Source organism: Triturus cristatus, chromosome 4_1 (assembly GCF_964204655.1).
Source record: "Triturus cristatus chromosome 4_1, aTriCri1.1, whole genome shotgun sequence".
Lineage (NCBI taxonomy): Eukaryota > Metazoa > Chordata > Amphibia > Caudata > Salamandridae > Triturus > Triturus cristatus.
The window spans coordinates 1,044,560,066-1,044,581,572 of NC_140585.1; the positions used below are offsets into that span (position 1 = coordinate 1,044,560,066).

At 44.2% G+C, this 21,507-nt stretch overlaps 1 protein-coding gene across 1 annotated transcript in view; it reads right to left on the bottom strand.

Moving 5' to 3' along the window:
• The window catches only part of NAPEPLD (N-acyl phosphatidylethanolamine phospholipase D), a 46,776-nt gene extending 36,244 nt beyond the window's left edge, over nucleotides 1-10,532 (bottom strand). The window contains exon 1 of the mRNA XM_085654024.1: nucleotides 10,177-10,532. Coding sequence (XP_085510150.1) covers nucleotides 10,177-10,520 — 344 coding nt within the window. The 5' untranslated portion in view covers nucleotides 10,521-10,532. The remainder of the gene's footprint in view (nucleotides 1-10,176) is intronic.
• Nucleotides 10,533-21,507: the final 10,975 nt, after the last annotated feature.

The window sequence follows — 21,507 nt, forward strand, 5'->3', positions numbered from 1 at the left end:
CTAAAGAACATTACACAAGTCGTTGAACTCTTGATAGTAAGATCCCCTAAAAAAATACACTTGAGAACATTACAAGCTTAAATGTATGATTTGCCTCAAAACAGCAATTGAAAGCCTCAATATTTAGGGCAGGCTCGATAACTTTAGCTGTCTGCCAGAGCTTGTGTGCTCACGGAAAACAAAAACGTTAAGAGCAGTTCTGAGAGGGAGATGCTTTGGTTCCACCCCTTTGTTGATTTTGTTTACAGACAATTTTGATTGGGCAGCAGCTGTGTTAGCCCATCTATGCAGCAGTTCCATTATTCATAATTTATAGAGATATTCTTAATGCAAACAATTCAAATACAGTAGGACGAAGCGCTCGTTGGTGTACTGCTGTGGCAAATACAACACAAAGGGGTTTTACACTGTGTATTCTTTGGCAAATGCAATAGGAAGGGTGTTACAGTGGGAACTCTCTGAAACAAACACAACAGGGCAGGGTGTTTCATTGTTTAAAACTGAGAGACCTTCTTATACAGAACTTTATTTCAGCACTGCCTAAACAGGTCTGCTTTTCATTGCATAGATGAATATTTCTATGTTTAATTTTAATGGGGCATGAATTCATTGACTTCTTTTTTAATATTGAAAATAGTAGTATTGGCTGGGCATTGCTTTTTTACTTGTTATTGTGTATTTTGATGACTACTGAGTTTCTAACGCACACCGTCTAGCAGCTAGATGGTGTGCGTTAGAAACTCAGTAGTCATCAAAATCTAGCTGATATACCTTTGGAGTGATCTGCCTCACTACCCATTTGGATTCAACAGTAAGGTGGTGCCAGCAGGGGCAGACTGGCCATAGGGGGCATCGGGCGTTTCCCCAGGAGGCTGTAGGGGTGGTGCTAGTTTTTGCAGGGGTGGAGGCCGGTTTTGTTACTCTGGCTGGTTCTACAGGGATGCTGCAATATCAGCCCCCAGTAACACAAGCAGCAGTGCTTCACACTTGCCCCCATCCAGGTGCTGGGACGACAAAATTGCCAGGGCTGCTTTGGGTTACCAGTCCAGCCCTGCACCCGAGGACACCATAAGTAAAAGACTCCAAAAGTAACAACTGCCGGGGTCCCAGCAAGCCAGGTCTCACATTCCCACATGAACTGCAGTGGAGGCGCACTGTGATTCCCACTGCCCCAGAAGAAACCAGCCTTATTTCTGTTGATCTCCCCCAAACTGCTTGTTGTTGCACAAGCTCTAACTGTAGTGCCAGTTGCTACTGAAAAGAAACAGCAATAGTGTGTACTGCTATATGTGCTACCAGATCTGGTACAATAAATTACAATAGGTTTTGTAAAACCTACTGCAAAGACAGATGCAGGGTTCAGGCAGCTTATGTAACGTCGTGGCAGCTTATGTAATGTTGTGGCAGCTTATGTAATGTGTTGCGTGGCAGTTAAAAAAAAACAGCTGAGCGGCTGTGATTTGCTTCCTGTCTCTTCCCCGAGCACAGGTCATGTGAAATATTGTCTTGACTGCTGTCAGACTTAATTGAGAGCTCCACGTCCCTATTCCAGTGGTGATGATGGTATTGGGTGGGGTCTATATTGTGCTATGATATTTCATCCCCTGCACAAGTATGGCACTCTTGAATACATGAGCCAGTGCATGCTCTGAGGCACATGGAGCATAGTGATCATGGCTGGTGGCAAACCAGCAGCTTCTGTCATAAACACTGTAATACATGTGCCCCATGCCTGAAGGACATATTGGTGCACATGCGCACTATATGTACGTGCATGCACAAGCAGGAGTGAAGTGGCTTCTGGTTTGGTGCACTCGGACTGGCGTCAGCCAGGAGGAGCAGCTATTAGAACCTGTTGCGGAGCTGGTCATGTCTGGCTAGAGGCAGAGTCCAGGAGCAAACATAAACCTCTGTAAATACACAAAAGGATCTGTGGCAATGGGGATCAGTCTCAGTATACTGGTGTAACTACACCAAGTGACGCTAGTAAACACAACCAGTTGTGCACATGGCATGGGGTCAGTGATCTGTGCAGGGTGTTGATGGGTCGAGACAGTCTGCCAGCGGTCACTGGGCATGGGCTCTTGAAAGTAAATGAATGAAGAGGTTGGACCTTTAATTCATGCCCTCCCCTTACCCCAATAGTTGTGCAACCTCATTAAGTAAAACAGGTCATCAAGGCTCACAAGCAGAAGACGACAACTGCTTAAAAATGATCCCTGAAGTGTTATTTCCAGTGTTAAATAAGTACAGAGTGTGTCATTAGCTATGTGGCCTCAACGAAAATAAGAGAAAACTGTTACACCACTTATGGTGAACAAGTAAAACACCATAAATACCAACAGCACTCTCATACTCCTCACAGAGCAACAGTCACACTCTGCTAGAAGCATTCTTACATCCATCACGTATTAGCAATCTCACACTACAAACACAATGCCCAGACGCATCCAAGTTGCAGTCACAGACAGCCAGAAGCAATCTCCCACTGCCCACAGATCAGTAGTCACACACTTCCGGCAGTGCTCACCCCTTCAAAGAGGAGCAGCAACTCTGAAAACTATTACAGCCCTCATACACTAGCAGTCTCGCACTACTGACAACACTCTCACTAGTCTCACAAGCAAGCAGGAATGTCAATCGATCTGGCTTACTACTGCTTCAGTAATTGGTGAGTTTGTGTGTATGTGGTGTTGTGGATGGATGTGTGAGTGAATGCAAGAATTAATAGGAGGATGAACAGTGCAAGGGAGAGTGACAGAGTTCAAGGAAGGATGTATAAGTAACTGAATGGATGGAAGCATTAAGCCATTTTCTGATGTAAGCCAGAACTATCAGCTTTGCCAATGCTTTTTAGTTTGGAAGACCAAAACACCATGCCAGTTTAAAATGCATCACTACAATTGACCATGGACCAAAAACTTGATATTCTGCATGAGATTTAATGCTGAAGGTCTGTTTCACAAGGTCCAAGGAAAAAAGTGGGAATGTACTCTCAAAAGATTATTTCTTTGTTTTCAACAATTTCACAGCATTTAGGGGTTCGTAGATAGGCCATGATAAAGTGCTTCTGGAAATATGTCAGTTATAGGTTTCCTGGAGATCTTGCATGGTCAATGTTATCCCTTTGGAAATTGTATATGTGGAAAATTCTACATGTGCAATTTTAAGTCAAATATGAAGTTCACACGTAACTTTTTTTCACGCTCCAAAGGATTTTTTTTCACGGTGGAGGAACCCCGTCTTGTTAGCCACGTTTAATATGGGGGTGCTCTCAACCCAGTCGCATTCAGAAAGCGCATCTACTTCTTTCTTTGACAGGAATAAATATATGGGCATATTTCCAGGGTTTGGAAACTACCTGCAATGTATGCAAACATACGAATACACATGTTTGTGGGTATCCACCTACACTTGTAGGTAGAGCCAAGCAAGTATGGGTACAAACACTTTATTTGTTGTTCTATGATTTTAATGATAGTGGTGGAAATACTGCCTTCATAAATACACTTTATGAACCTAACTTTACGTCTATCCTGAATTAACCCCACAGATCTTTTTTTGCACACATAAGGTGAACCGTGTGCCAACACACTGCGGAATCGGACCCCCAAGTTCATAGCATGACTAAATCACAACCATTGTAGGAAGAGAACAATAGAATACAGGGCGCTGTGCGAAGACAGGATGCATATAGAAATAAACAAACTGTGGTAGAGACCAGACGAAAAAGAAAAGTGATGAAACACATCTCACAATGATTTGTAAAGCATAAAATAATCAGAAATATAGCCTTTTTGGGGACACGATACGTTTTGTGATGTTACCGCTCTGGGTCGGCCCCGGAAAAACTACACAACTCCAACTGAACATCTACGTGATGCAGGCGTAAATGGTTGTTTAATATTTGACTTCCTACAGTAGGCAAATGATCAAGGGCAGGGTCAAAGGCTATAAGGAAGTCCAGAGGTACTGAAGGAAAAGGCCATAGCTTGTTTTCAAAACCGGATGTGCACACAATAAAAGCAGATCAGATTTCTACAGAGAAATTGTTAGTTTGCAGATAAAGCTATGCAAAGAAAAAAAAAGTTACGTTGTTCGTTTGGCACTCAATATTTTTCTGGTTACAAATTGCTAATTGACGTCACATTTTAAATAACGTGTACATTATAAGGTCTGGTGTATACGCTAACGAGATAAAAAAAAACATGTGGCACAGCAGTGCAATGATAATGAAGTTAAGAATTAACATTCATTAGGCAATGTAGCTCAGTTGGTTGGTGGCAATGCTGCGAAAATTAGTTCAGTAGTACAAGACTAAACTGTGGTCAAACGTTAAAGACGCTGGGGTTTTTAAATGTGTGTTTCTCTTCTTACAGAAGGATCGCTGATGTTGCTACCAGAAATGTCAGCCACAATTATTTCCATCAAGACATCAAAAAAGGTGAGTGGATCAATTCGGAGGTGGTGCATGAACGAGGGAGGGCGGGTTAGACAACATGGCAGCACTGCATACATCATGATCATTCAGAGTTATGTTTGAAGAACAAAAACACTCAATACATTAGAGTATACAAGTATGTGCTATGGGTGGCGATGTGAGGGCAGAGGGCACCAACTCGAAAAATACGAGTGCCATTTGTGCCAATCACAGAATTGAGGGAGCGTATGACTCCACTAATCGTCAGATTAGAAATAGTTTTCGTTTACAGTTAACTCATTTTTGTAGTCAATCAACTGACGCTACTAATTTGTTAACAGGGGTTTTAAATGTATGTGAGCTATTTCTCAAGTTTTTCTCAGTTCTTCTGTTTCACCTCTCTTACTTCTTTATGTTCCTACTTCAATCTCCCTGTTTGGTATCCATTATTCTTTAGTAAGCATGGTTTTACTGTCCTAGAAATCAGATTTTGCTTTTTTAATAAATAAAAACTTGCGATAAGGAAATACATTTCAAATGGCATAAATACGTCAATATATTTTATTCTTAAAGCCTTTAATGCGTTTATTATATTGTTTTCAATGATGCTTAGTGATTATTGCATCCATAACGGTCATGTTATTTGCTCCTTATAATAGTTTAAGGCTCTAATTATTGCGATTCTTATTTTTTTTTAAAACTCGATAAACCATTAAACTGAAAAAAAAACAAGTGCCGTCGAAGTGTGGAAATAGTAATGCGAGTCGTATACCTGTGGCAACATGCTGTGTATAAAATGATGTTGTTATATTCAAATTCTCGGGCTGTCCCTCTAAATCATGGCATACTGCCAGTCTGCCCAGTACATGCCTGTGTTCGGGGTAGTGCAGCCCGTTGCTAAGAAACAAAGCCCTACATTTGTTTGTTTATATATCTAGGGCGGAAGGACATTTACTGTTTCCAACGGCCTCCCTAAGCTGCAGCGGTGAACTAAAAGAGGAAGGGCTCAGTAGCAGGCGGCTGCTGTATTTATATATCAATAGGATATACTGAAAGGAGACAAAGTCGGCCATCTCATTTTAGACTCACAAGGTGATTGGAGGAATGCTTGCAAATTGTCTAACCACTGGCTATTACTTGGAGTATCATTCAATCCCATTGTTTTTTCCCCACTGTACCTCTCTAGACACAGACCTGGCTTATGCAAATCAGCCCTGATTGCTCTACATGGGAACAGTACATCCCAAAGTGTTAGGCATGGAACCGCTCTAGAAGAAACCACAGGCAACCCTAGACCTGTCTTAGCCATGTTAGGCATTGTTAGTGAGGTGTAGCTTGGATCCTACGACACAGCAAGAAAGCGACCCACATCTAGGAATACCTTTGGTCACTTGGAGCGTTACATTTCGGCCTTATTAATATTAATAATAATATTAATAAGGCTATGCGCAGACGTGGGACCCTTGCTCGCTATGCCACAGGATCCAAACTATGCCTCACTGACGATGCCTAAAAAGGCCGAAACCGGTCTGGGGTTGCTTGTGTTCCATTTAAGAGGGGGCTGCACATGGAAGTTCAAAATGGACTGTTTCCAGGAGGAGTAGGGTCAGTACTTATTTACATAAAGCGGGCCTCTGTCTTGAGAGGCACAGGGGGCGAAAAACAGTAGGTTGGAATGCTATATAGTGCGATTGTCAGTGGTTAGACTATTTGGAAGTTTTTCTCTCATCACCTTTTGTGTGTCGCATCTCATTTTATAAGCACCATAGCCTGAATGAATAGCTGTAGTAAATTTGCCTTTAATGCGAAGTCACCCTGTATTTTTATTTGCCTTTTGCTGAACCCTGTATTTGTGCTGGCTATAGAACACTGTGTAACTTACCCCTCATAGCCAGTGATGAGGTACCTACGCTCCCGCTTTCAACCCAGTGAAATTGGTATCCCCCTAATTGGCACATACCTGCAAGTCCCTACTATATGGTACAAAATGTACACAGGGCCTGCAAGTTAAATGTCACTAGTGGACTGCATCATCCATTACGCCATCCTCTACAGTGACAGTGTAAACATGACCGCAGGCCAACCATTTGTCACCTGGCTGTTGCAGGTTAAAATTGTAAATTCATCCTATCTATATAACCCATTTTGAAAGGTCAGAACGTTCCTTTTAAATATTTGTCAACCCTATTTTAATAGTTATGAAAAATCCAATTCAATGGTGAAATCAGATCTTGATAAATATTAATGAAAGGGTAATTGTAGAAAGTTATATTTTCCTGGCCTAAAGCCTCTGGGGCCTCAATTTATAAATGTTCCCCCACTTCTGCCATCCAATAATTAGCATTAGAATAGGTGTGAATGACTGAAATGCCTCCAAGAAGTAAACAATAGGCAGACCCGAATGGGAAAAGATAATCTTTCTGAACCTGATAGAATAGGCAGGGTGGGTCTGTAAGCATCCTTCTTGACATTAGTGTCAAATCCTGCAAGACAGGTTTGCTGAGATTTTGCAGATAGATTTTCATCGACAAGGGAACCCAAAGGTATGTCAGGGAACATGGGTGTAGTTAATTATAGAGCAACAAGCGGTCCCTTTCAACAAAATATTATGTGAAAATACACATAGAAGTCAAATAGTTTCTATGACACCATTGATTGAATTAAGTAATAACAACATTTAATCAATTTGAAAAAGAGTAAAATGAAACAAAAACAATTAAAGTAGAGAACAAACGAGACACCATATAAGTTGGGTAACACAAATCAGACATTGAAAAAAGTTACTAAAATAAACAATTACTATCACATCAATTCAGGTACCAATGCTATTGAATTAACACAAATAGGGTATTGCAATAGTCATGGTACTACAGGTCGACGACGTTTTGATCCCTTTTGAAAATCCCTGTGGAGCGAAGCCCACAGTATGATAGAAAGGAATGGAGCCCATTTTTTTTTAATGCTACTAGCTGGGAGTGCTTGTTCTGGGGTGTAGAGAATGGCACATCGAGTTAAGAATAGTCCCAATCACGAGTTTCAAGAACCAAGAGCAGATTTTTCATGGAAGCAAGAGCAACCGATCCCTGGCTTTGTAGCAAGGAGCCGCAGTGTCAGAGGGAACAAGGCAGTAGACAGGCTCCCGATCACAATATAACTGGATAATATCCACGGTCGGATGGAACGGGCTCCGTATGTTTCGCCTCAGCGAGAAGAAGGAGGCAGTGTATACTGACTCATTTTGCATATAACATTTGGGGTGTACTTCCAAAGGGAGGAAACAGGATGCCAAAACAATACACTCTCCACACACACACACACACATCCATCCCCCAGAGGCTAAGTTTAGTGTATCAAGAGACTTTTGCTAGCTTGAAAATGCCCAAAGTTGGTAGAGTTGGCCCCATTAACTTTTACCCCATTGGTTTGGGAATGCCCAGGAGTCATTCCCACCCAGTAGCTTGTGCCAGGCATAAATGTGCACCCACTTCAGAGCACCCCCCGGACCATTGGAAAATAAGGAGAGGCCTGAACCTGCTGTCTGAGACCTGAAGAGAGCCTGAAAGGACTGGACCTGCTCTGTTTTGTACCCAGGACAAAGACGTGGACCTCAAGGGTCATAAGGCTGACCTCCTGTTAAAGCTACAGGGACACAACAAGCTACAGGACAGCTTTGCCTGCAACTGTCCAGCTAACCAGTGACAACTGGAACTGGACCCTGCTGTTTGACCTCTGCCCGACACCCTGGGAGTCTCTGGGTGCCTTCCCTAAGGTCCTGTGGGTCTTTAGAAGTTTACGCCTGTGGTGGACTTAATGGACTAAATTCAGAAGGTAAAAACTTTAATCAAGATGAACCTGGTTGGTGCATCTGACCCACGCTACATCGCGGTCGCCGTTAAACTACACCTAGGTCCTGGTCTACCGCAACCATTGACTATCATTGACACTGTAGGCTTCTTGGTGCTGTTCCTACTTAAAACTTTAGCAATTAATTCCTCCTGTGACATTTTGCTTATTAAATTGTACTCTATTTGGCTAGTTAATTTTGAGATTTTACTTGTTTTGCATTTTAACTTTATTGCTGTTTTGATACTGTATAAATCCTTAACATATTACCCCAATTTAAGCTTGTCTGCTCTGTGCCATACCTACCAGGGGGATGAGCTCAAGGTAATTTAGTGATTTTGAGGGTTTACCCTAACAAGGGTTGTGAATATTCCGTGAGGTGGGTAGTCTCCCACCTCAAATAATACAATTTCGTACAATTGCCCACCTCGGATTAATGATGCTGACCTGAATGCTACACACATCTTTGCAGCAGTGCTCAGCCCATCTTACTGACTACTTGACATAATTTTCTGGAAATCACAGCACACCTTCACACAACGCTTAACGGCCTTTACAGGGCTCTGTGGTCAAGTTGTGTTAAAAAATAATGAAAAAAACAGGTATGAGCACAGGGCAAACACAAGGAGATGATGGAACGAGCACTGAAACTTTTCAGACACTCACCCCCAGTCACAGATCTGGGTTGAATCCATCATCCTTCTTTAGCTCACTATGCCACCCCAGTTCAGACACAGCTATATATATGGAAATCAATCTTGACCCTGTGTCTCATGGGAATAGTCCAGCCCGAACTGCCAAGCCATATCTTCCCTGGAACGGAAACAAGCATCCTGGGACTGGTTTTGGGCTAACAGCCCTCATCAGCCAGGCTAGCTTGAATCCAGTGGCAAAGTGAGCAAAGGACCCACGTCTGGGCATACCATGCCAACTTAGGGAGAGGAAGAGCCAGTGTCCGGACTTATGACAAGTGTATTTTATGGCTCTATGGGATTATTGTGTCAAAAGCAGTCAACACAGGTGTGCAGCTCTACGATTCTCCAACCTAAATGCCATCTGATAAATGTGTTTTGGATACCACAAACATGCTATCTTTTGGCCATTTTAGAGAAAGAAATTAGTTGGTCTGTTTGGATAATAATAAGCAACGTCTTGCAAGTTCGGCATCTGTCCACAAAAGCAATACCAACTAAGCAATATTGAGGAACAAGGCTGAACAAAGGTGAGTATTTTGGAAACAGGTTTTTTTAAGATAGAATAAGGTTTGTAACAATGGTGTACTTGAGTGATATGTGAAACAGTAACAAGGATAAAAGCAAGCTACCTGATAAAATGTTGGCTACGTGAACAGATTATGCTCGAAAAGAGGGACTTAAAGTATATGGTATGGCTAAACCATATGATGGAGCCCCATGATAATTCCAGTCATCCACCATCGTGTAAACAAACACAACTACCTCCTGCACATGGTCGTGTTATGTATGTTAGGCTAATAATGTGCCACAGCTACCACTGCCAATCCAAACAACGTATTCTGGAACTATACCCAGTCACATCGAACCTCTGTGGTGGACAACGCTGTGTGTACATGGGATGAGCTCACAACTGACAGGTGGACCCGTCTTGTGAGCTACCATGAATCAGTCCTGACCATTTCAGTCAACAGCACTTTGCACGCGTGCATTACACTGCAAATAGTACAACCGGAACTACAAGTACCAGAATGCAGCGTGCGGCTGGCTACTACACCAGAGCTGGGTGTTAAGACCCGTCGCAACCGGATTCAAGTGACAACCACTAATGCTTACTGCAGGCTTTCAATAGCGGCCCTGAGCTGTGCCACTTGTAGAGACCCCGGCAGCCGTAAGGGCCCTCACGGAGGGTCCGGCTGTTGTCTGTGACGTGAACCTTACCTCTCGTCCGACGTCTCCTTGTACTTCCCGGCCATTGCAGCTCCGAGCCCTATCTGCTGCCAGGGGCACCGACTCCGAGTCCTGCGGCTCCACCAGCTGACACTTCCTGTGCTTGAAGAGACGCAGCCTCCGTAGCGCGGCTGCTGGAAAAGCAGCGCCAGCCACCACTTTGAGTGCAGCGCCCACCTCCGCCTCACCGCCACCACCATGGCTTGCCGCTGAGTTTCATCGTGCTGCCTGCCACGGGACCTGCGGCAGGAATGTGCACAAACCTGCCGCACCGAGAGGGAGGGGTGAGAGGTGGAACAGAGCCGGGCCCAGCAGCCATCTTGTGACGTGAGCATTTGGGATGAGCCACTGGCTCGCCCCGGTGACGGTCACAGGCTGCCAAGGTTTGCTCGAACCATGTATGGGTGCCTAGTACAACACACACAAAGAATGTCAGTGTAGCCCTGGCACGTGAGTTTTTTGGACAAAACGTCAATGTTTAAACAGCATAATGCTAATTCCAGGGTCTGAGGCTCCAAGCCACACGTGTATCGGTTGTTAAAAGACATCAGCGGGCCAGTGTACAAATAACTTATTTGTATTTTATTGTAAACGCCTCGTCAGGGGTAGTAAGTCCTGTATCATAACTGCCAAGGTTTCAGATTGCTATATGTGACATTTCCATAATTTCCGTGTAATTATGAGTGATATTTTAACCACTATGAGTGACAATTTCTTGCGAGCAAAATCAAACAATGAAGACGAGAGACACAGATACAAATATCACTAATTACACCTGTTTGAGCAACAAGATACTCTGAGAAGATCTTGAAACCGCTGTAAATCACCAGAAATGGAAGGGCATTAATCTAGTGAGTGCCCTTGTAAACTGATTGTAGTTTAGGGAATATGCAATGCACGATTGGTACAGTCAAGTTGTTTCAACAGGGAAATTTAATCCCTTCTCTGTGCAAAATCCCTGCGGTAGCGTTCATTTAACAATACCTTGTCTCTAGTAGAGGCACAACACTACACTGCTGTACCTAGGTGGGGAAAAATAATGTAGCTGCCAACCAATGTCCTTGAGAAGTGTCTCTGTGAGCCTGTCTGTCACCCTCACTCATAGCTGCCAAGATTTCAGATTGCTATGTGTGACATTTTCAAAATCTCAACGCAATTATGAGTGACATTTCAACGACTATGATTGACACTTTCTTGCGAGCAAAAAAATGAAGATGAGGGAAACCTATAAATGTCAGAAATTAGACCAAGAAACTCTAAGAAGATCTTAAAACTAGTGCAAATTCCTGCAGCGGCTGACTCATAATTACAATGAAATTATGAAAATGTCACATATAGCACTCTGAAACATTGGCAGCTATGGGCAGGCTGGCTTGAACCCTCACCTGGGGAATGCTTGACCAAGAGTTAAGGAACGCCTTTGCCTCACTTATCATTAATGCTTCAGTACTTCTGAAACAGACGTCATTTGTGGAGCATATTCAGAATCGTGAATACTGGACACAGTGTCCTAACTTCACCTATCCCGAGTGCCATAGTTCAAGATGCTGATTGCAATGTGATGTTGTTGCAATCCCGTACCTGAAGTTTGCCCTGATTTGGGGGTGTGAGGTACCAATAGGTAATTTGTCTGTGTTAATCAACACAGGCACCATCCTTTGCAGTGTACACAGGCAGTGATTGAGCTTTGAATACTCATTTAAACATGCCCTGGGATGATCCCGGCCCAGAGGGGAGGCAGTGTCCACCCTCGTATGCCTCTCCCTGTTTCCACCACTAACCCGCCACCCATAATGGATTTTGTCACGGACCAGGCTGGTGAGTGCCAGATTTTGATGCTGGAGTTTTCTTATCAGGCTCCACTTTAGTGCACACCTTTCACGCTAACGCTTGTTTAGGGCAGACCACAGATATATAAATATATACACACACAAACGTATAGACAGACACATACAAACAAGCAAGTGGACGTGGACATGAGCTGATGGAGTGAGGAGCAGAAATCAAAGCTCCATGCTGGCGGGTCCCATTCAGCAGTATCCTGACTTAAAAGTGAGCTGAGTACCCATAAGTTAGGGATTGCCTCCTACGTCCCAGGAGGGAAGAAGTGGGAACTGAGCGGCCCCAGCCGTCCCTGATTGGCACTCCAAGGCCTGAGCCACCAGTCACGCAGCTGCGTTGCTAATAACAAATCCACATAAAAAACATTCTTGAAAGGACGGCCTACACTGACTTGATTTGTTTATGTTTGATCTCTCATTAACATTTTCTGTTTATTGGTTTTTATCTTCATTGTGGATGGTTTTTTCAGTATAGATGTGTTGAAGGTAACACGTCTTTATTTTATTGTTTTGTTTTTTATTTATAAGAAGGGCGAAATGTGACATCTTAGATATGTTTCCCCTTAAGGTCCACAGAACCCAAGGAGGACTCATCAGATCATTCAAGCTGAAAATGTCAGAGTAGAGGTCATGCTCCCCTCTAGAGCGAACACCAGCCGCCTTGTTAGTGGACTTCATAGCAGATAAAGTCTCCAAAATCAACTTCTTCAGCCTGTTGTCATCACCCCCTTTACATTTCTTCAAGGGAGGGACTAAATCCCCACTGCCCCCGGAGGAGAAGGGTGAAGAAAGAGGAGAGCAATGCCTGCACTAGTTACTATGCTTTCCCATACTGACCCACAGACAAAATTACAGAACATCCACAATGTAGGGCACTTACAAATACATCTCACCAGAAGGCAGAAAAATCCAACCAGCCCCAGCTCGTGTTCTGACAGGGAAGACACAAAACTCGCTGTCAAACGGGCGAAGCATGGAAAGAATGCAGACGTGGGGCAATACACTTCCTGCCCCAGCTCAAGGGAGCCTGCCCGCACGGAAGTGCCGACACAGCAGGCCACCGTAGGCCACACATCTTGGTGAGGGGCTCCAGTCCCCTCTGAACACCGTGGCGAGCCAAGCCGGCATCACAAACTGGCAATGCAGCACCCTCACCCACCGGGAGGCCATGACGAGCAGGAAAAGCTACTTACTGGGTTGAGGGCAAGGGATGTAGAGGTAATGTGTACTTTCACCATTCTTCGCTTCCCACAGAAACTTTAAGCACAACGAAATCACTGATTTTGACTGTGGTTTGCTTATCAGATTTATTCTTGTCAAACCATAATTTTCTTTTCTGTTGTTTTTGTATTTCTCCACTCACCCCCCCCCCCCCCCATTCATCTACAATTCCAATCACCAGTGCACCAATTTTCCAATTCATCCAGCCATCCTGGACATAAGCAAGTATCTAGATGGAGTCTCCTCCATCTAAACACAAAACACAAAAAGGGTCTTACCCATCCATGCATGAGGTGTTAAGCAATAAGCTACTATTCTTTCCCTCTGAATATCTCTCCAACGGTTCCCACAACCTTTTGCAAGTTGTATGCATTCCTTTATTGTGTGGTTGAATTTCTCTTTCATTCCGTTAGCCTCTGGTTGATATAACTCACTCCCAGGACCAGCTTTAGCACTGGTGGCGCCCTGTGCGACAATGTTTGTTGGCGCTCCCAATGACCACCTCTGCCACGGATTCGCTCACTACCACTATTTAACAGTGCCCTTCAAGTCTCCATAACCACTGTCTCTCAGATTCATTTAGTTTTATAGCGTCACTCATACCAGTGCTAGGTGTCAGAGCACTTCACATTACACACACATTGCACAGAGACAATCATACATGTGTAAATCAATGTATAGGAAATGTAACATAAGACAGAGGACTACAAGGTGCAGGAGTCACATGTCATTCATACTGGTAGGCAGTATATTTTAAAAGTCCTTGGTCTGGAAAAGCAAAAATTCAGAATTTAAAACGTAACAACTTTGTTATGGTTTCTCTTTATTATTGCAAATGTATTTCTACCTAAACGAACCCTTTTTGCAAGATTAGAATAATGGAATACTAGGCAAAAAATTCATATAGCTCTAATATGTACCTTTCAGTGTGCATGCAGCTCTTTGATGACAGTTAATAGCTCACTGTTCTATGTTAGAATTATAACTTATAAACTGCAAGTAAGAAAAGGATGCCTCTTAGAAAAGCAGTAATCCACTGACCTATTTACATCATGTGCACTTTGTGATCTGCATGGTACACGTTATTTGCAGCAGGAATATTAACCCTCTGCGCTACCTTACCATGAATCAAAACTTCCACTAGACAAACCTCCAATCTCTCACCAGGAAGAACATTAATCACCAGAGTTATCTTGACATTTCTATTGATACCTGAAAATTGCTAGAGTCAAGGAACGCAGCAGGTGCTTTTAAAACGATAATGTACTTGCAAACATTGCCGCCCCACCCCAAGTCAGTGCCTGCTACGGTGGCACCGATTGCACTGCTCACTCCTTTTATGTTCCATGCCTCGTTTATTTAGATATTTTTCTATCATACTAAAGGTTAATTACATGCCATTATTAGTGAGTGGAGTTTATTGAAGATCTCTGTCAAAAACATAATTAAAAATATAACTACCTGAGCTGTTATGTTTGAAACATTCAAGATTTCAGTCGAGCTAGAAAACAAATCTACAATAACTAAAATGTATGGCATTTTACTTTGACCAGTTAGGGGACTAATTATATTGAATGCATTCTCATGGATCACCTGGAAGATCTCTGCAGACTGTCTGTGAAGTATGTGTCTTACAAACATTGCCAAATCCAGAGCATTCAAGACAATTTCTTAATTTTCTCTGTATATCTATATCCATTTCTGGCCACCCTAATACTTTCTTTGGTCTTCACTATGTCATATGTCCTTGGTGATTTAGCTTTGCAATCCTGTCCCTGATACTGAAAGGAGGAATTAATCTAGTTCCTCTAAAACTCAAACCAGATGTGTAAGACCATTCTTCTTTCATCAACTGTTAGAATTGGGAAATTAGTTGAGGGGGTAGGTATCAACCTCAAGTTACAACCACAAGTATTGTTTCAGTGAATCAGTAAAAGTCACTAAATTATCCTGAGTTCAACCCTCTGGAAGCTATGGCATACAGTAGACAGGTTTAACTTAGAGGCAATTGTATATTATTTATGCAGTACTAAAACAGCAACAAAGTCAAACTAGAAAAAAGTCTCAAAACTAAATAGAAAAATAGGGTAAGATTTAATAAACAAAATAACACAAAAATGACAGATAAACAATAAGGGGAATATTAAGTAGGAATAGAGCCAAGAAGCATTAAGTGGCAATGATAGTCAATGGCTGTAGTAGACCAGGACCTTACTGCAATTTGATGCTGACTTCTATGGAGCCCAGGTCGGATACAACAACCAGCTTCATCCTGGTCAATGATTTTACCTTCTGGTTTCAGTCTTTTAAATCCAAATCCACCACAGGAGGTCATTTCTAAAGCCTCTCAGGACCAGACCTCACAGGAGGCACAGGATGGCAGGCATAGGCCAAACAGTAGGGTTCAGTCCTGGTCCAGTTGCTAATGGTAAGCTGGGTATGTGCAGGAAAAGGCCTCTTGTAGCTTGTTCTGTCCCTCTAGCTTTAACAGGAGTTCAGTCTTATAACCACTGGAGTTTACTTCTTTGTCCTGGGTACAAGAGAGAGCATGTCAAGTTCTTCAGGACTCTTCTCAGGTTGCAAGCAGCGTGTTCAGTTCTCTTCTGATCTTCCTCAGATCCAGGAGTGTACTGAAGTGGGTGCCTGGAGGTGTCACATTTATGCCTGGCACGAGCTAATGGTTGGGAATGACTTCTGGGCATGCCCTAATCAAAGGGGTACACGTTCCTGAGGCCAACGCTACACACTTTGAGCATTTTGAAGAAGGCAAAGGTCTTCAACCATACTAAACTTGGGCTCTGAAGGCTAGAGGTGTGTAAGGAGTGTATTACAGTAATCCTAGTGTCCTCCCACATCTAACACTAAAACCCAATTTGAGGCAGTCACTGTACCAATAATAAACCCAGAGACAGAAGTAGAACAAAAGTTGGGTTTTCAGCAACCAGGCAGTGGATTTACAAGAATTATTTTGAAATCCCGTTTAAATTACTTTCATGTGCACCCCAAGCTTTATATGTAAAACTCAGCTGACCTGTGAAGCAGGATTTGACAGTCAAAGCATAATTTAACACTGGTTCATAGGGTCATCTCTGCCCATTCAAGTCAGCCTATCGTCTCCTTCCGCTAGACACTTCGCACCCTTTTCACACTTATTCAAATGCTAATCACTGGCTGACAGAAGTGGGAGAGCAAATTCAAATTTAGCCTCCACAAACTTCAGGCAAAGAAAAGGTACATTTCTAAAAGTTTCTGTTCCCAATGTCTATTAAAAATCCGACTCCACGTGATATTGCAAACTGCCCGCACCGCCCCTCCATTGCGTCTCGACAACAGTACTGTTACAATCTTCCCGGACTACACTGCAGCAGTTACAAAGCAACGCCGTGGCTTCCTCGAGATTAAAAAAGCACTCAGAGACCGTGGACTCAAATACTCCATGCTGTTCCCCGCGAAGCTAAGGATAGGGGCCGAGGGTAAAGTGTGTTTTTTTCTGACACCTGAGGATGCTCAGGACTAGCTGGAGGGTTGGCGCCGAGTCTCACGATCGGCTCGCACTGGCGGAGGTAACAGACAGCGTGTGAGGAATGACACGATGGAGGAACCGGGGAAGGCGGAAGCAACGGAAAGACTGTCATATGCCAGTGGAGGAGAGTGAACGCAACCAAGATGTAGAGGAAACCTGGCTCTGGTGGACTGACGGAACTTAATGGCTTGCCGACTAGATCGGCTGAACGCCAAACATTACTACCAAGCAGCCAACGCTGTGAAGAATAGTTCTTGAAGAGGGCTGTGGGGTCGTACAAAACTTCTATGAGATGACCCAGTTAGCACCAGGAACGTAAATTTATTGTTTAAACCGCGGAAGGGGACACAGCCACTAATCACGATGATATAGGGAAGGTCCTCAGGGACTGCGGACGATCACTCCCCCTCCATCATGGTATTGGGAAAGGGCACTAAGCACTCTGCGCAGTTGGGGAGGCGGGTAGTTTTAAGTCCGTCAAGCAGGGAGGCAGGGAGGAGGGAGGGTAAGGGGGTATTGTTAATTGTTTTTTTTGTTTTGTTGCTTGCAGATTCCATAAGGGCAGCGGCTAAACGTTTTCTTATGTACTACACATCTGGCACATTGTTGACACATTTCCATTACTATGCGTGCAGACTATGACAGAAACAGCAGTACGGGCTCAGCAGAGACCTGAACCACCACCACCTCCCCTGACGCCACTTGCTCTCCTATCATTGCTTACATGGAACGTCCATGGGCTGGGCGATAAGATCAAGAGAGGGCTGGTTTTACAATATTTGAAACGCCATGCCCCTGCAGTGGCCCTACTCCAGGAAACGCACTTGATGGGCTCATCCTGTTAAAGCTACGGACTGATAGGGATTTAAAATGTTGGTGCACTCCGAGTTCTCCTCTGGGTCACGGGGAGTAGGCATTTTAGTGCGGAAGCAATTTCCGCTGATAATTAAATGGACATGGACGGATGACCAGGGCCGGTTTGTGGCTATCGCGTGCCAATGGGAAGGACGAGCCTTCAATATAGTGACTGTATATATCCCTCCAGCACTCCACGCGTTAGCCCTCCCGGCCCTTAATGATTTCTTGCTCGCCCTCCCAGAGGGAGAACTCCTAATTGGGGGGGGGGGGATTTTAATGCCACAGTCTGCGGTGCCCTAGACCGACATCCCCCCAAACCTCAGAGTAATGGAACCTCCTGACTTTCGGGATTCCTCGAAGCGCTCGGTCTCATGGATGCTTGGCGCTTCCGCCACCCTTCGACTCGACAGTTCACTTTTCACTCCGGGGTCCATAATAGCCTCTCACGGATAGACTACTTTCTAACATCAGCAGATAGTTTACACAATATAGTAGAAATTGATACCCTGCCCAGGGGAATCTCGGATCACTCCCTATATACCCCAGATATCTACACAACCCCAAAATTCTCAAAGACATCACTAACACAACACAACACTCCTTTCAAGAAATGTACAACCCGTTTCCTCCCCAATCACCCTCTGGGAGGTCTATAAAACAGTCCTTCGTGGCCAAGCCATTGTCTCCATTGCAGGTCACAAACTCGAAAAGAAGAAGGAGTTGGAGACCATAGAGTTAGAATTACACCATGCGGAGGAACTTCACACCCAAAACCCGACGACTGAGTCGGCCCAATCCCTGTGTCTTAAGCAGCAGGAATATAGGGAATATCTAAAAGAAACGGTTAGGACCAGGTTGCAGGGCACACAGCATAAGATATATGAGATCGGAGATAAGGCGGGAAAACGTCTGGCCTGGCTCGATAAGAGAGAACGAGCTACTCGGTGGATCGCGCAACTACGAGCAGAAGATAGCGAATCCATAACTGACCCTCAGGGAATAGTAAATAAACTAGCCAAACACTTCCAACAGGTATATACACCGGCATCCACGACGACGGTTGAAGAAGCACAGGCCTTCCTTAAAGATATTAACATGCCCAAACTAACGCCCAAAGCGGTCCTAACACTCGAAGCTGACCTCACAACAGGTGAACTACAATTAGCTATAGGGGCCATACAATCAGGGAAGGTGGTGGGGCCTAATGGCATACCCATCGAACTCTATAAAAAAACAGCTAATACTATCACCTCATATCTTTTAAATATGTACCTCGAGAGTCTGGAAGCGAAAGAGCTCCCGCGGGATCAACGCATAGCCACCATAGTGACGATTCCTAAACCGGGTAAACCTCCAGAGGAATGTACCTCATACCGCCCAATTTCACTGATTAACGCTGAAGCTTAAATTCTCGCTAAACTCCTAGCAACTAGATTAACCCCCCATCTCACTGCCCTAATACACCCGGACCAATCGGGCTTTAGGCCAGGTAGAAACACGGCCCTTAATCTGAGACGCCTACATGGTGGGATAGCCCATATACCCTTCATCCGGGAATCAGCTGTCATCCTCTCATTGGACGCCCATATGGTGTTTGATATGGTGGAGTGGCCCTTTCTCTTCGAGGTCCTGAAACATTTTGGTTTCGGCCCCAAATTTTGTGCTTGGGTGCACTTGCTGTACTCGAAGCCTCTGGCTCATGTAACAGCAAACAGCCACATATCAGAGGATTTCTTGTTTGGGTGTGGAACACGTCAGGGGTGTCCCCTCTCACCATTACTGTTCGCCCTCGTTCTGGAGCCATTGGCTGCATGGATTAGATGGGAACCGACTATCTTAGGGCTCCATTGGGCGGCAGGCTGGGAGGACCACATCTCCCTGTATGCCGATGATGTGTTGTTATATATTGCATCTCCCAGGCGATCCATCCTTGTGCTCTTAAATATCTGTGACCTTTATGGTCAGGTCTCTGGCTACACCATCAATTGGTCCAAATCAATTATATATGTGCTTCGTGGCCCACCACCGCAACTCCCAAAGGGCTGTAATCTGCAGATCACAGAGGGAAGTTTTAAATATTTGGGTATCCATGTCACGCCACGGTCGGAAGACTTTATTTTAAAAAATCTCATGCCTCCCCTGGAACGTCTCAGACGTGATACGGTACACTGGCACTCCCTACCATTGACATTGCTTGGGAAAGCGGCACTTTTCAAAATGATGGCGCTTCCCCGGTTTCTCTATGCTCTGGAGAATACTCCGTATCCTGTGCCACCAAGTTACTTTAAAGCGATAGCGTTGGAGGTCTCCAGTTTACTATGGCAGAACAAACCGGCACGCATTGCCATGGACAAACTGGTCCGAGGCTGGTATGATGGGGCATACCACTCCCGAACATACAATTATATTATTGGGCATCACAGTTGAAAGTACTTAATCAGTGGATACATGCCCCACAAACAGACCCTGTGTTTAAAGCAGACAGATATGAGTTGGGACAGGGGGGCGTCATGAGGGCGCTATGCACCAAAAGAGTGAACTACCCCACTAATCGGACCTACGGCACATACAGTCCAGGTTTGGTACACGGCACTTACAAAATTAGGTTGGAATGGAGTTCTCACCCAACTCACTCCACTTTGGGACGCACAATGACTAGGAAGACTTCGGAATAGTAAAGGTTTCCACAGGTGGGATGCTATTGGCATCTCTACGGTGGGTGACTTATCGGTTAAAGGTGAGATGGTTACCTTTGCTCACCTCCAGGAACACTACGAGTTGGCACCCTCTGAAATATTCAGATACATGCAGATCAGACACGCACTCATGGCGGCTATACCAACTGACACCGCACTTCCGGAGGCCTCCTCCCTGCCCTGGAGGACAGGTTACATGGATAAAAAGGCTACCTCTCTCACCTACCGCATACTTGTTAATAATTTACCTGATTCAATGCAATCTCTACGTATAAAATAGTCCAGTGAACTGGGAGGAGGCACTTTCGTCTCCGCGCGAAGTAGCAATACCCTCACGAGTGAGACTGGTACAACTTAAGATACTACATCGCACGTATTACACCAGGGTAACCCTACATAGAATAGGGAGTGCCACAAATCTGTTCTGTCTAAGGGATTGTCGGGAGGAAGGTACGTTCTACCACACTATATGGCAGTGTCCGCGGATGATGCCATACTGGGCAGCGGTACTGCAAACTATATCTCAAGTAGGTGGAGTCCCAATTATGCCAGAGCCCAAAAGATGTCTATTAAATATTTGGGAGCCCACTGATCTTAACCACGCATCACAAGATTGGGCCACCCTTGGGATGATGTTCGGCAAACATAATATAGCCCGATTGTGGGGATCACGGTACTCACCAACGCTCCATGACTGGTGTAATGACATGGATGGGGCCATGGTGGCAGAGAGGGCAACATATGTCCACCATGGCTGTCCCCAAAAATGGGGGAGAGTATGGGGAGCATGGAATAAGTATAGAGGATATATTTGTACTCCGCCTTTGACAGCATCCGATGAAGGTTCTGAGTGAGGGGGGTGATGGGGAAATTAGGTGTCTTGTACCATTCCATTTTACATTCAACGTACTGACTGTATTACTGATATGCCTATGCCAACGGAACTTGTATCAAACAAGTAGCTCCAATTTCTCAATTTGTAACCGATTTTATTATGCCCTGTTATTAATAAACAGAATTGAAAAAAAAAACAAATCCGACTCCACCACTGAACTAGATTTTTAATAACTATTAAACTAGTTTGTTATTTATTTATCTTGCTCGCCCCATTTTTGAGATACAGTATTAGGATTTTTTATATGTACTCTCTTTTTCTACATAGGACAGCTAGGCCTGCCACAGT